The following is a 15,505-nucleotide window of genomic DNA, read 5'->3' as shown; positions in this document are numbered from 1 at the left end:
GTTCCGGAAAAAGGAACCCTTAAGACATAATGGGGTAGAGACGCTGAAAAATTGAAGTGATTCAATGGGTGTGTTTCAAAATGTTTTCACTGCAGGTCCTGGATTAATTTACAGTAACATACCATGGTATGGACAGGTACAAACCTACTACAAGGGATTCCCTGAGGTTGAGCTTAGACGCAGCGGTATCAGTACGGTAAGGTACAGGAACGGGTAGCCGTTCCTAGCTACCGGGTACATGGGTACGTAAGGTCGGCCCTCCTGTAGTTGAGGTACCCATGGATGTACTTTGGGGTACTGAACTGTACCTGGGATCCTGAGTCAGGAGGGGTTGCCACAATAATACGAAATATAGATTGAAGAGAAACGGATGCTTTTCAAGGTTCGGAAAACAAGTATACTTACAGAGAGTTTTTTCTTTGACGCTAAAAAGGATCTATTGAGCCAAGTCATCCACTTCGTAACCCAAAAAACGTTAGTCTTGCTGTTCTTATCTGGTGTTGCAAATTTTAATGTTCCCGAGGGTGGCATCACTGAGTCCTCAATTATGGTCATAGTCTGCGTCGTTTTGATTGCTACTATGTATAACCTGTCATAATATACATTGATGGATTGAATCAATTTGAACCTTTTTTTTTTTTTTTTCTTCATTTGACTCCGACAATCATACTTTGAGAGGAGAATTTATGGCTGAACAGTCCGTTGCCAGCAGGGTCAAATCAGAAACACGAGTAAAACCCACAAAGAGTTCTTAGTGTCTAAAATTATTTAATTTTAAATTAGCGCTATGAGGTTGATCGGTTACTTATGATCAGTGAAATTCCCACGATCGCATCTCAGATCCATGTTTCACTCGTCGCAGGTTATGGTGCTGACTGGCTCTGGTGTGCATTGGTCCCACGACTCTTGTCACTAGTTTACCAACGATTTCCCCGGTAAGCTCAGCGGCTAAAGGTACAAGACCATTTTCAGCCCCGGGCATCTACGTAAGTGTCTCCTCCCTCCCGAAGAACCACCCGTTTGATTCTCTCATTCTTGGGATTCCAATTGGCATGTCTTCTCTTCTTTGACTTTCCTGACGAAGGATCACCGTAACCAGGAAAGGAAAAGATAACAAGGCAAAAATAAATAAAAAAAAAATAAAAAAAAAATAACGGAAAAAAATCAAATCAGCCCCTCCCTGAAGCTTCCACTCCCTTGGTTCTCTTGTATCATTCTTTTCTAATTCTCCCTCTCTAGCTGGGCTGAAGTTCATGCACTGCTTTCTACCCTCTTTTCTTTCGCTTATCTTTTCTAGACATTTTTCACCTTTTTTGTTTTCTTTCCCCTCCCCAAATATACTCATTCTATCATCCCTCATTTAATTGCGGTCAAAACTCGCATCGAGTTTCTTATCGTATCTTCCCGACTGCCCTATCCCCTAGATAAACATCAATCTTAGGGCACTTCGACGAGGGCAGCATTGGAACGAGGAAATATACCCAGCCGCAATGGCGTTCTCCGATGTTGGCCTGAGGGGCCTCCATCACCTCGTCCGACGGGTGAGTTGCAACTGTTTAATGACCGATTTTATCAGCTCTGGGCTTGGGCACATCTAACAATACGCAGGACAGTGATAACCCAGCCGACACTCCGCCCACGGCATCGGCGCTCGTCACCACTCTTGTGCCGGCCTTGGTGTCGGCCGGAGCGATGGTTCTGATCTTCCTAATCCTTCGTCGCAGTCAGCGCCGGACGTATATGCCACGAACATACCTAGGAGTCTTGAAACCGTGGGAGCGTACACCTCCCGTCTCGACTACCCCATGGGGTTGGATCATTGACATGTACAAATTGCCCGATGAATACGTGCTGCAACACCATTCGATGGACGCTTACCTTCTGATTCGCTTCCTTAAATTGGTATCTATGATATGCTTCGTGGGCGCGTGCATGACGTTCCCTATCTTGTTTCCCATCAATGCAACCGGAGGTAACGGTAATATACAATTGAATATTCTGAGCATGTCCAACGTCGAAGAAAGCAAATACGAGCGTTACTTCGCCCACGCCTTTATTGCATGGCTCTTCATCGGTAAGTTTTGAGTGGGCTTTTCCAGGTACCCATGTGCATTTGGTCTTACATATCGCTCTTTCAAGGATTTGTCATGTATACCGTTACACGTGAGAGTATTTTCTACATCAATTTGCGACACGCCTACGCCCTTTCCCCAGCCTACGCCAGCCGGCTTTCGTCTCGGACCGTGCTATTCACCGCTGTTACGCAGGACTATCTCAACCGTGACAAGCTTCGCAAAATGTTCGGTACTGACAAAGTGAAGAATGTCTGGATTACTACCGATACGTCCGAATTGGACGACAAAGTAAAAGAACGTGATGATGCTGCCATGAAGCTCGAGGCTGCGGAAACGAAGCTCATCACTCTCGCGAACAAGGCACGCCTCAAGGCCATGAAGAAACAGGGCTATGTTGAAGAAGGACCCCCGACCCCCAGCGAAGAACCCAGTGACGAGTCGGGCTCAGTTGCGGCCCGCTGGGTCAAACCGTCCGAGAGACCCACGCACAGACTCAAATTACTCATTGGAAAGAAGGTTGATACGATCAATTGGGCCCGATCCGAAATCGAGCGCCTGAACCCCGAGATCGAGGAGTTGCAGGCCAAGCACCGAGCTGGCGATGCAAAGTTGGTTTCGTCGGTTTTTGTCGAATTCTATCATCAAGCAGATGCTCAGTCTGCCTATCAGTCTGGTAGGTTAATTTGCTGTGCTTTATTTGATATCTGACATGATGGTGTCGCAAGCTTGGTCTAACGTGCGACTACAGTGGCTCACAACCTGCCTCTTCACATGGCACCGCGCTACATCGGCCTGGAACCCACTCAGGTTATCTGGTCTAACCTCCGTATTCGGTGGTGGGAACGTGTTATTCGGTATTTTGCAACTATTGGCTTCGTTGTCGCTCTCATCGTCTTTTGGGCAATTCCCACGGCCGTGGTGGGTTCCATCTCGAACATCACTTTCTTGACGGAGAAGGTCCCTTTTCTTCGCTTTATCAACGATGTCCCAAGCTGGATCCGAGGTGTCATTACTGGCCTTCTCCCTACTATTTTGCAGTCCGTGTTGATGGCTCTGTTGCCAATTATACTGCGACGTAAGTTGATTTCACAAAGTGTTCCTTTTTGAATGGTCGCTCATTGTTATTCTAGTGATGGCTAAGCTTGGTGGCGCGCCGACTGCCGCGGCCGTCGAGCTGACCACCCAGAACTTCTACTTCACATTCCAAGTTATCCAAACATTTTTGGTTGTCACTGTTACGTCTTCCGCTTCTAGTGTGGTCTCGGATATCATCAACAACCCTTCATCCGCTGCCTCGCTCCTAGCTAAGAAGATCCCACAAGCTTCCAACTTCTACATATCCTATATCATCCTGCAGGGGTTGTCGTTCAGCGCTGGTGCGCTTCTTCAGATCTCTGGTCTAATCCTGGGCAAGGTTCTCGGCGCGTTGTTGGATAATACCCCCCGTAAGATGTTCACTCGTTGGTCCTCACTTTCTGGTCTAGGCTGGGGAACAGTATACCCCGCATTCACCTTCCTGGTAGTCGTTGGTAAGTACTCTACCCATGTTTCTGATATGGAACACAGCTAATGGCGCCTGCTTCTCAATAGCCATCACCTACTCGTGTATCGCTCCCTTGGTTCTTGGCTTCGCGACCATTGGTCTGTACCTGTTCTACTTCGCTTACCGGTACAACATGCTGTATGTGTCCAATGCGGACATTGACACTCAGGGCAAAGCCTATACACGTGCCTTACAGCATATTACCGTCGGCTGTTACCTGCTCAATGTTTGTCTCATTGGTCTCTTTGCCATTGCAAGCGGTGCTCGTCGAATTGCGCTCGGCCCTCTCATTCTCATGATAATTTCTCTTGTTGTCATGGTCATCTACCACGTTTCTCTGAACTCGGCGCTGGATCCTCTCATCAACTATATCCCAAAGAATCTGGAGTCGGAGGAGGAGGCCCTTCTTATCCAGGAGAAGGGCGAACTTGCTCCATCTGGGGGCGAGCACTCAGATGACGCCGGCGCCAGTGGCCCTGGAAAGGAGGGCATTGACAATGGCGTCACCAACGCTGATTCGGCTGAAAAGGGCCTAACTGGACCAGCTCCGGAGCCTAAGGTCAACTTCCTGACCAAGTGGTTGCGCCCGGACAAGTACGATGGCTACACCCAGCTGCGGCGCTTTGTCCCCAACGCCTCGGCTATCACCACCTATGCCCCCGAAGTTGAACGCGACGCGTATTTTCACCCTTCCATCACCTCCCAGCCTCCCCTCCTTTGGATTCCTCGTGATGAAATTGGCGTGAGTAAGCAGGAAATCAAGCATACCTCGCGGGTGATCGCCATCACCGACGAGGATGCGTGGTTGGACGAGAAGAACAAGATTCACTGGGACATGGACAAGGGTGTTCCACCTATCTACGAAGAGAAGATCTACTACTAGTCACTCATTTGAACTCTGACTCATGTTCTGCTGAATTGGAACATATCTTGGAAAGAATGTTTTCCTTTCTGTTTGATACCCACGTGGCCGTTGCTGGTCTCCTCAGCAGCAACCCTGAGATAACATGGCCCTAACTGGTCTGTTAATACTTAATTCATATATGAGCTGCGATTACGATGGATGCTTTGACAGAACCTGTGATGTTGATTAGTTGATGTCTTGAATATGATCTGTGGTTCACTTTATTTCTAACAGTGACTTTCGCCGCTTAATTACAGTAGCTAGTTATCTTTAGAAGCTGTAGAGCTTGAACAATGAAGTATCTTCAAACTTCTGAAATAGAGTGAATATTTACACAAGATGATTCACAGAGCCCTCAGATCTCGATCAATAGATTTCATTTTATCCAATATCAGCTGAATAGTCTCGTGATATATTTCTTTCTCCGGAACCAAATCATCGTCTTCGCATAATTTACCCTCAATCTTGATCCATGCCCACTCTACCTATATACCCCGCATTATTACAGTCAACCCCTTACATTGACCCAGCCCAAATACACAAACAGAATACCTCATACGGGGTCCATGATCCCTTGCCTAATAGAATGGAGACTAGTAATATCTCCGATCCAAAGACGACAAGGAAATCCAAGTACATGGTTCCGTTCTCGGAAGCCGAATCAGCCAAACCACTTGATTGGGCTGGATTGATTGGTGAGAGTACAGATTTTTTACTTCATTGAGTGAGCTTACGATAGGTAGAGTGATCTCGTGGATGAAATGAAGAGGCCTTTTCGGTTATGGATGGTAATCCTAAAGAGAGGGATTTATATAACAGGCTGGTGCATTCTCATATTATTATTGCGTCAATTGAACATAGAGAGAATCGAAAGTAAAACACTAACGACAATGCGTGAGTGGTGACGTGCATCCTCGACACTACCTATATAGGATCATTCCTCCAGGGTATACGAATCAGGACTTTTGAACCAGCTATCTGTGAGAACCAATTCCAATTTCCCTCGGTATAAAGCGGTATTAGTCGATATAGAATATTATTAGGGAAAGGAAAGGAAAAAACGGGTCATGTCATGCCTCGCTCGCCTCCAATGCTCTCGTTAACTGGTCTATATGCTGCTTCATCTCCTCACATAACCGTTCATGCCGGCCGTGGGCATATGGGAATTTCTCCCGACGCAACGCGTCCATCAATCTGGCCAGACACACTCCGGCACGTTTCAGCTCCCTGAGGAAGATCCCCTCACAGATAGCCTTCTGCTCGACGAAGTCGATCTCAAACACCCCGAAGCGGATCAGGCGCTCCGCACAGCCCATGGACTGGTGTGCTTCAGACCGCAGCGTGAAGTCGCGGTACCCGAAGCTGAAGAGGGTGATGATTTTGCTCAGAGCAACGGTGAACAGCAGGTGGCCGTCGTACATCTGCTCGAAACTGAGGCTCTCGCTTAGCTGCAGGAGAGTCGTCAGATACTGCTGGTTGGCGGCCAGGACGGCGTCGAGCGTGTGGTTCTCCTTTGTGCGGTGTCGGCCCATGAGGAGCGTCTGTTCGATGTTGTGCAGCAGTTGTAGGTATACTGTGTAGCTCGCCTCGGGGCCCATGTTTTCCAGAGCGCTGACCGGGTATATTCCTTCGTCGGCTAGGTACTCTGGTGGAGTTGCGGGTTGCCGGATCGAGGTCGTGCAAGATCGACTGGGGTCGCAGCTGCCGTTAGCGACGTTCGTCTCCATTTCCCAGTCGTGGCTGAGTCGACGGTCCAGACTTAAGGAGTCTCTGCTCGCTGACATTTCTAGTCCCGGTGTTGGGAGGCTGTTGGCGCTAAGGGGCTCCAAGTCGGAGGCCCAGCAAAAGTTGCCGGGTTCTTGAAGGCTTAGGTCGATATTGGGACCCAGAGGATGGGATATGTTGTGTGTTGAGGTGGGTGCTGTGTCTGCGAGGGACAGACCATCCGGTGCATAGCTGGCCCCTGAGTAGAATGGTATGCTGCTCGAATAATCGTGCACCATCAACGGGGTGATCATGGGATCTACAGCGAAGTTCGACGGAACATGGCGCGCTGAAGGAGTCACCCCTGAGCCGCCTTCATCCTTGATGGCGTTTGAAAACGGCTGAAAAGCTGTGATTGTCCCATTTGCGGACTCCAGGCGTGAGGGCGACGTGAGCGATATGGATGATGGGGGAGCCGTAACGGCGGCAGCGGCGGCAGCTGCTGCTGCGGCACGGTTGGCCTTGCTTCGTTTCCCCGGCACCTTCCCAATTCTCGAGATCGAGAAGATACATTCCGAGCCAAGATTAGCGCAGCGTTGACAGCCAGTTTTCTCCCCTGAGCAGCGGACCTTCAGACGAGAGTTATATCTCATGTTTCTATACGATTATATCTGGGCTTTCTCGCTTACCTTAGCGGCATGACACTCATTGCAGGCAGCACGAAGCTTGGGTGGCCTCTTGGAGATGGTACGGGCCCTATGAGGAGGTGTCAGCTTATTTAATAGGCAGGATCTGAGTATGGGGAAGTACTCACGATGACATGGTTAAGATGGCCTTCGTATGGCATGAACAGAGCACGAAGCGAAGACAAGCTAGGGCCAATAGTTTAGGCAGGAGGCACAGTGGTCGTGAGGATGGAGGTGACGATAGGTGTACCAGAGCCAGAGGTATCTGAAGCTGCCTATGTATCTCTGTGATGTATAGGCGAGGCTGACACTCATCACCTTAGGCCTCAGTCTTCCATAGACCGGTAGGGTCCCCGGGCCAAGCAACACCAATCCAAGGTCATTAGGGATGAGATATGCCAACGAGAGGAAGCCGTTTAATCTATAAAGAAAAATAAAAAGACAAATACAGAGAGCCAGTCCATACCATAGCGACCAAATGAGCCATACAACGATTTTGCAGCGGTAGATCCGCCTCCGCCATTGGATAAAAATAGCAGGGGCCACATAGCCCCTCGAGGACTGACTACCTGGAACGACGCATCTTATACTGGGTTTCAAATTGCACCGATCCGTCTCTGTGGTTCGCCTTGAGCTTGCGAGGATCTATATTTCCTTGTGAACAGCCAAAACAAAAGAAAGTCTAGATTCAGGGTAGCTGGTACCCAGGTAAGTATTTGCCTGGCCTTGATAGCTCACCTAATCAAAGGCCACCGGCTCGAGCTCAGTCCTCTGTCCGGGCACGTCGGCAGGAATCTTTGACGTTTCACGATATGCTGTGCAACCATCGAGGCTCCGTAAGTGGAGGATTGACAATGCGGCGTGACCTGCCAGCTTAGGCAGGGTGCAGGACAAAGGACTCGAGCAAAACAGAAGGATTCAATATCAACGTGACACGCTGTTGCCATCCCACCAGTATGGGTTCACTGGTCGAGCATCGCAGGTCAGCCGTCCAATGACAAACGGTCCACAACCCGGTCAAATGCACTGACCACGACCAGGATAGCCGTTCTTTCTTACTAAATGGCTTGCGATAATGACCACTGCTACTGCCTTTTCCAGCCACTATCGATCCGGTTCAGTGTGCATGCAGCCTCACCGGACAACCACTTAGGCGCCTGCGACCCTCATAACGGTCTTTCTAACCGGTTTTGTATCTTTGTCGTGTCGCGTCGTCGATAGTACTGTGTCATCAAGACACGGCGCTCGAGTCCAAAGCGCTGACTAGCCCTGGACAGTGTGGAGATAAGATCGTCACCTATGGCCCATTGTTCTCCTCCCATCCCTGGTCCGATCTCGATCCATCCTCCGATAGATCCGGCATAGCTCCCCGCACGTCGTACTCGGATGTCATTTCCACGTATGTGAGTCGTTGCTACGGGGCGCCGCCTGGGTGGCTGGGCTACAAGGAGCCCGGGTCTGCCATGTATATCAAAGCGTACTCTCCCGACCTTGGGATAAACCATCTCGTAATGCGATAGATGGTGCCGTGGTGTCGAGAGAGCACTACATATATAAGCAGTGTCAATTTTGCCTATCAGGACATCTCTCTCATGTACGAAACACACTCGCTGAATTACAAATCCCCACAAAAGAATACAATGACGTATATCTCCAAACCATGATTACTTTATTAGTACCCCATCAACCCCCTCATAAGCACAGAATGACTCTCACACTAAGCATAATAAAACCGTTACCTAGCCCTACACAGTGCAACCCTACCAAATCCCAGCAAGACCCTCCACCAGTCCCTAGCGAACCCAAAGCCACCCTATACCTCCCACGTCAGAAACAAGGGACTGTTACCTTCTCTATCAGGACAAGAGACCCTGGGCAAGCCAAAGAGGGGGTACAATGAGAGCAAGACCACCTGTTCCACGTCCCTTCCGTTCAGGACCAATTCCGAAACTGACCATATCACTACACCCACAGGAGGCGATCCGACCCCAGCAAAGCCACGGTAATACGACGGCTGCAATTGGCCCAACGGGTGAATTGATTTTTCTGCCGTGCAGCCGTGGATCCTGTTTTTCTGGGATGTTATTCGATTCAGTTCTGGCATAGTATCTTCCTCTGAGGAGTCAGGATTTGATGTAGTATACTTATTAGATTTGCAGGATCGTACACAGAATACAAAGTCCAACTATGAGACCCCTAAAGATAAAATAACACATTAAACTTCCTCATCGAACACACTGTACACACCTAAACTCAATCAATATATGAATGAACCAAGCAAAGCAAAACAACCATTCGGCCCACGCCGCAACCCGTCCCTCCCAAACTCAGTTCCCAACCCCAAGAAAAAACCACTCACCAAAACATACCTTCACAAATACCCAAATACCCAAAAAGAAGAAAAAAGAAGATCACAAGCCCCCTATAACCCCCTCCCCTCCTCAAAAACCCTCAACAATGACGGCTCTTGCATCATACCTTACGATCTACCCGATGATCACCTAGGTCACGGGCCCCCTGATTGGCTCACACCGCCCCTAAATTAGGGCTTCCGTGGCATGATCCCAGGTCACAGGACCGGGATCGCCACACCGGATGATCGTGTTCCTGGGGGTAACTTTCGTCACTGGGCGGAGTTGGGGATGGGCGGTGGATTGCTGTGTAGGGGAGTTGGGGTTCATAAATGGGTTGCTTTGGGATGTTGGTGTTGGGTTTGGGTATTTTGGTTAGCTGTTGCAGACTTGCATTTACTTCTATATCTACTGTACTACCTACTATACATTACTGATTGAAGAATTGTTTATTTGGTGATCGGTACAATACTTACATACAATCATACCAACAACTACAACTACAACTACACTACAACAACCACAAATCCACTCAAGTGGAAAGAAGCAAAATGAGCTTCACAAAAAACCTAACCCGAGCCCTAAACACCACCCCCCTACGACAACAACGCAGCACAACCACTTTCCCCTACGCCACGCACGAGCCCCTCGAATACCAACTCAGCAGACTCTCTCTATCAAAAATCAAGCAAGAGTCTGCCCGGCCAGAGCCCGACCTGCGTCATGTCGTCGGGTATGCGTCGGTGAATCGCGCCGCGGGGGATAAGATGTACCAGAATCTGGTGCGGGGGGTGGAGCTTTTACGGACGGAGAGGAGGGCGAAGTATGCTGCTGGGAGGAGTAAACTTTCTTCCTCTTCTTCTAATACTTCCTCCGGAGGGAAGGGGAATGGGGCTGGGATTGGGGGATTAGGGGTACTTCGGAGAGAAGAGGAAGTGGTGGAGACGAGGTGTTTTGGGGAGGGCGAGTTGGAGGGAAGGGGACGGCGGAGGAAGAGGAGCTCGAAGAGGTTGAGGGAGGAGCGGGTTTAGTAGCTCTGAGGATGGGATAGCTATGAGTTATGAGGTTATGGTCATGTTTTTCCCTGTCAACCTGTGTGGTTTTCAGGAGTTCTCTGTTTCTTGGGTTGGCGTCTGGCTGGATCGGATTGTGATTTTTATAGTTTCGGGAAAACTATGATCAAAACGTTATTCGCATTAAGCGCTGCGTTGTATGAGTCTCTTGATAGCATGTTAATTCATTTGAGTTAAGACAATATGGAAATTGGGAATCATCATTGGCGTATTAACGGAATTGTTATCGCCTCTCTCTTCGTAAATATTAGACTATGTAAAAACGACAGTGTATGCCCTCAGTTCGGAATCGCATATAAAGACGAGCGTCCTGACAAGGAGTCCACAGCTTCTTGGATCTCCAACCAGTTCTGAGTCTTCGGCCGCTGTCGCTTCCAATCAGTATCGGTCGCTTCAACTCCGGTAGGACCTCCCATCGGCAGCAGAAGGATACGAGACTGTTTGATGCTGATCACCGTAGCTGAGTTCTCATCGTTCATGATTTCCTCCGGAGACTGGCCCGCAAATGTTTCCAAATGTTCCATGCACTTGACGGCCAACCGGAACGCGCGAATGCGGTCAATGGGTGAGACTTTGCCGCCTTGCTGGAAGTGTCCAGGCACTACGCCCTGCGCATCAAAGCGATTCTTGGCCTCATGTTTGATGATATTTGCAATCTCGGTTGTACTGTAGATGGTGGATGTCTGGTCATTGCGGATAATCAGCTTGCCCGAGCGATTGGCACCGTGATCCTTTGAGAATTGTTGGCGGAGGTACTCAATATCATTGGAGAGGCTTTGTAGAGTTATTCCTCGTTCAGGCGTATACACGGTCATTGCTCCTGCGGCCAGCGCAGCAGCTGTCGCCTGGTACTCGGCTCCTTGCGCTTCCACGACGAAAACGCTATGCCCGGAGGAGGACGCAGATTGCCGAACAACATCGCAGAAATAAACAAGGGTATTAAGACTGGTGTCGCTTCCAAGGGAGTATTCCGTGCCGGGGACATTATTTGACATACTTGCTGGGAGAAGGACGAGCGGAATCCGGAAGGCAAGGTATTGCTTTCGCGCCTTGCGCAGTTGACTGACGGCTGTGAACGCTTCGAAGCCTCCAATAACGAAAAGTGCATCAAACTTATATCGCTCGAAGCATTGAGCTGTCGTTTCGATATCGTCTAATGGTAGTCCCGCATTGGTACCAATGTCAGACCCGCCGTCGTTGATCCAGTCACCAGATTCCAACCAATGCATTTCACGAACCGAGCCAGGGGTATCGTCATGGTGTCGGCAGAGACCAGGGAAACCGTTGTGGATGGCGATCGGGGTATGTCCTCTGGTTAAGCAATAGGCGACTACTGCGCGTGTGGCTGGATTCATGCCTGCAGCTGGGGCGCCAACGTGAATGATAGCAACCCGCATGCGCTGTAACTTACATTAGGTTCAATTTGTACTTGATTGGGCGGCGGGCCTATTAAGAGCATACCTTATCTTCGGGTAAGACCATCTTGGGATGGTCACTCGTGTTCAGGTGTCGGTAGGCGCTATGATATTCCATGAATTCGGGATCCCGAAGTGTTGCTGCTTTCTCGAATTCTTTGGCGTGCATACTGGCATTGGCCTCCTTCGTTAAGGCAACAGTTTCAGCCAGAGACGATGTTCTGATTCTATTTTCCTGGATAATCACCACCGGAGAGGGCGACTCAGGAGTCATAGACAGCACCGCTTTGACGGCGTGGATGCCTTGTAAGGTTGATAGCCAGCGGTCGTATGCACATGGGGATCCGCCTCGTTGGATATGACCTAGAACAGTGACGCGGGTATCGAGCCCTAAGCGCTTGCTCAGAACATCTTTCACGGCAGATGACGAAATGCGATCCAAGTTGCTGTCCTGGGCACCTTCTGCCAGAATAACGATAGTGCGACGTTTGCCACGGTTGCGGTTCTAGCATCGATACGTTAATACGTCAGCCTTTCCAAAGTGGGTGTAGCAGGAAAAAGGGTAATAAAGACAGTACCTTGGTGATGATTGAACACATATCATCCTCCCAGCCGTCGCGCGGAGGCCTCTCCGGGATAAACAACCAATCCGCCCCAGTTGCAATAGCAGCCATCAACGCTAGCCAACCACAGTGCCGGCCCATGACTTCAACAACAAACCCTCGGCGATGAGAAGAAGCCGTGTCAAACACTGCATCGACTGCTTCGCAGATCCGTGTTAATGCAGAATAGCATCCAATGGTGGCATCTGTGCCGGAAAAGTCATTGTCGATAGAGCCGAGTAGTCCGACAATATTCAGGTTCTGATGAGGTGCGACTTGCGCCACGGTCAAAACACCTGTTGAGACCAGCTCATTGAGCAGCTCTGGCCATTCGGATCGGAAGAGGTCTGCCCCGGTCAAGCTTCCATCCCCACCACAGACAACTAGGGCGTCGATGCCGAAAAGCACCATATTCCTTGCCGCCTGAAGACGACCTTCTCGTTCGCGAAAACGATCACAGCGTACGGATCCAATGAGTGTCCCTCCACGGGATAGGAAACCTCGAACGTCTTCCCAATATAAAGGATGCATCATTGCACCGCCCTGGATGAGTCCCTCGTAGCCTTCGTGGATTGCCCATGCTTCACAGCCGTTCTGTATTGCTGTGCGGACGACTGCACGGATCGCTCCATTCATTCCCGGGGCATCCCCTCCTGATGTCAGGATGCCAATGCGGCGGGGTTTGCGTCTTGAAGAGTAAGTATCTAATATAGTGTTGGTCATGGTGTGAATCTAGTCAAAAATCAAATGAGATGGTAGGTGTGGGTGATGTCGATACTAGTACGAGGATGTTGTGAAAAGTGGACAACAGATCCTTGGAGGAATAGCAGGATAACTCATTTTATCAGGAGGGCAAACAGGGTAAGACATAAATTCTCCGCATACTACGGACTATACCACGTCCCGTGATGGGCTGATGGCCCCTTTGTTCTGACAGGCCGATATGGTCCGATGTGGTACTCGGGCAATCGCAGACGTGTGACAAGTGAATGAATGAAAGATGCCTAAGCTAATCATCGTCGTGTTTTTGATAGTGAACCACCCAAGTGTTCGCATTAATGCTAATACTAAATGGGATCACAACGCAATTTGCCACACTAAATCAAGAAAAAGGAAAACAACATGACAGGGGATCAGGAACGGCGTGGCTCCGTGGAAGATGATCATTAGTTTACGGAGTAGCTGCGGACGGAAACCTCCGAACCATCCCGGAACCCCATTTGTCTTACCCTTTGGGCACAACCATATTATTTGTCCTGACGCCTCGATCTGGGCACTGATCCATCAGCTTATCAAGGATGGCTGTGTGCGACCAAAGTACAGAAGTTGGCGCTATAATACAGGCAAATAAGAGATCCGAAGAACGCTAAAATCTTGGATGGTTCTACACAATACACCGATAACGACGATACTCAGCCATAGGGCATAGACTACTCCGTAGCCTGTTGATATCGATCAGTGCTCCACAATGAACCCACACAACATGCGACTCTAATCTAAGCTCGCCGCGTCATGGGGTACCGGGATACCGATAGACTCCCGTGTCCCGAAATGAAGACAACGTGACCGACAGCGTGATGCCATTGACGTGGGAATTGAGCCCAAAAGTTAATCCTACGGTAGAAACTATTCAATGACCGATATACCGGATCAATCACTAAGCTTTATGATTCGAGAGATATGTCCCCAAAACGCCGCAATACCCTCTTAATATACATGGACGAACTAGAATCGCATGCAGCTGAAACCTCCTGTATGGCGTCTATTTTTCAATACGGAACTCAAACGACCGGTCGCGAGCCTCTGTAGAGACTGGCTGAGCATCATCGTCGTACAATGTACGTTCAAAATACCGGACCCGCCCATCGAAACCCACCAAAATGACCGTCTGCTTCTGTGTCGCATACAGCCCTTCCAGATATGCACGATTGGGCGTTCCCTCAGGAGTAGACGGTAGAACTGGACTCTGCTCCCTCTTGTCCTGATTAGCTGACTCTGCTTCATCCCGCGCCTGTTTATCACGCCCGATAGGTGGAATAAAAACACTCTGCGGAAGGTGCGGGATGTATTCCTGGACTCCAGCATCGTTGCTCAATCGTGGTAGCGTATCCACACTAAGCACGCCCAATAGCCTCTCGATCAAATTGTCCTCGCTCTCCTGGTTCTGAACATGTCCCGCAATCGCATCAACAATCGCGTCTTCCCCCTTCTCAACCTTAGGCCAAGACCGATCATCGTAGTCCGTATTGCTCAGCCCGACCGTTTGGCCCGGTTTGTCTGCGATCCAGAGGATTGGTTCCGTCTCCGACGCCCGGCTGGCCAAAATCGCCAGCGGCTCCATAACATTTCCACACACGAGGTTAAATCCGCCGATATTGGCCAACTCTCCGTTCGTGGTCCATTGGTTCACGAACTCTTGGGTGGTTTGCGCGCTATCCGGCGACAATGCGAGCCAGCTGTTGACCACCTCGCCACGGCTGTATTTCCCGACGGCTTTTGCGCAGGTGTCTTCATGGTAATTTGTTAGCACGGCTATGCGGCCTTGTTTTGTGATACCCAGCCAGGTGGGGTGGATGGGGCGCACAAGATCTCGGGCGCTGAGGACGTGGGAATGAGGGGACGGCCACCAGTCTGCACGGGAAGTTGGTCGGTGGAGGAATTCCTGTATTGCGGTCAGTATCGGATATTGCGAAGGTTTATGAAGCGTGTAGGATACGTACGTCTCGGTTGTTGCAGATGATGAGGCGATATTGGGGATGAGCGGTGGAAAAGAAGGCGATACACATGGTAAAGGATTTGTAGTTGTAGGTTGATATTCAGTGTAGAGCGGCTGTATTATCCAGCATTGTAGCTGATTATGACTTGCATTTATCTATAGAGTGAGATGGACGGAAGATCTCGTACGACCACACGGGAAAGCACGGGTGTCCCAACCGGGTGAGGCGAGAGTCAGGCGATGGGACACATGGCTGGTATTTGGTCGCAGATTGTCTTTGGCTGACCACAGTTGGCCGCACAGGAAAGCCAAGTGAAATCGGTCATAATTACTCGGGAGCCAGCGAATCTGACGGTGATATCATCATCATGATTACCTTATGCTAACAAAGAGGCAACGGAAAGTCACATGCCTTCTCCCCGCGTTTACTATTTTT

The 15,505-nt window shown here is 49.7% G+C and overlaps 5 protein-coding genes across 5 annotated transcripts; 2 read left to right on the top strand and 3 right to left on the bottom strand.

The window, feature by feature from the left end:
* Window positions 1–1,490: 1,490 nt before the first annotated feature.
* On the top strand, window positions 1,491–4,501 carry AO090010000441 (putative DUF221 domain protein; the record flags this gene model as incomplete). The annotated part of the gene is made up of 6 exons (XM_001827379.3): window positions 1,491–1,541; window positions 1,609–2,074; window positions 2,140–2,748; window positions 2,824–3,150; window positions 3,206–3,604; window positions 3,666–4,501. The coding sequence occupies 6 exons, from the start codon at window positions 1,491–1,493 to the stop codon at window positions 4,499–4,501; spliced, it is 2,688 nt and encodes an 895-aa protein (XP_001827431.1).
* Window positions 4,502–5,592: 1,091 nt separating this feature from the next.
* AO090010000442 (Zn(II)2Cys6 transcription factor domain-containing protein) lies at window positions 5,593–7,048 on the bottom strand (the record flags this gene model as incomplete). The annotated part of the gene is made up of 2 exons (XM_023233645.1): window positions 5,593–6,883; window positions 7,041–7,048. 2 exons carry the CDS (start codon window positions 7,046–7,048, stop codon window positions 5,593–5,595), a joined length of 1,299 nt encoding a protein of 432 aa, XP_023094187.1.
* Window positions 7,049–9,814: 2,766 nt separating this feature from the next.
* AO090010000443 (uncharacterized protein) lies at window positions 9,815–10,314 on the top strand (the record flags this gene model as incomplete). The annotated part of the gene is made up of 2 exons (XM_023233644.1): window positions 9,815–10,086; window positions 10,176–10,314. The coding sequence occupies 2 exons, from the start codon at window positions 9,815–9,817 to the stop codon at window positions 10,312–10,314; spliced, it is 411 nt and encodes a 136-aa protein (XP_023094188.1).
* Window positions 10,315–10,614: 300 nt separating this feature from the next.
* AO090010000444 (uncharacterized protein) lies at window positions 10,615–13,076 on the bottom strand (the record flags this gene model as incomplete). Its single annotated transcript, XM_001827382.3, has 3 exons — window positions 10,615–11,736; window positions 11,798–12,256; window positions 12,330–13,076. 3 exons carry the CDS (start codon window positions 13,074–13,076, stop codon window positions 10,615–10,617), a joined length of 2,328 nt encoding a protein of 775 aa, XP_001827434.1.
* Window positions 13,077–14,115: 1,039 nt separating this feature from the next.
* Window positions 14,116–15,139, bottom strand: AO090010000445 (NRDE family protein; the record flags this gene model as incomplete). The annotated part of the gene is made up of 2 exons (XM_001827383.3): window positions 14,116–15,015; window positions 15,074–15,139. 2 exons carry the CDS (start codon window positions 15,137–15,139, stop codon window positions 14,116–14,118), a joined length of 966 nt encoding a protein of 321 aa, XP_001827435.1.
* Window positions 15,140–15,505: the final 366 nt, after the last annotated feature.

The sequence above is a fragment of the Aspergillus oryzae genome, chromosome 8, assembly GCF_000184455.2.
Source record: "Aspergillus oryzae RIB40 DNA, chromosome 8".
NCBI lineage: Eukaryota > Fungi > Ascomycota > Eurotiomycetes > Eurotiales > Aspergillaceae > Aspergillus > Aspergillus oryzae.
This window is presented reverse-complemented; position numbering and strand designations above follow the sequence as displayed.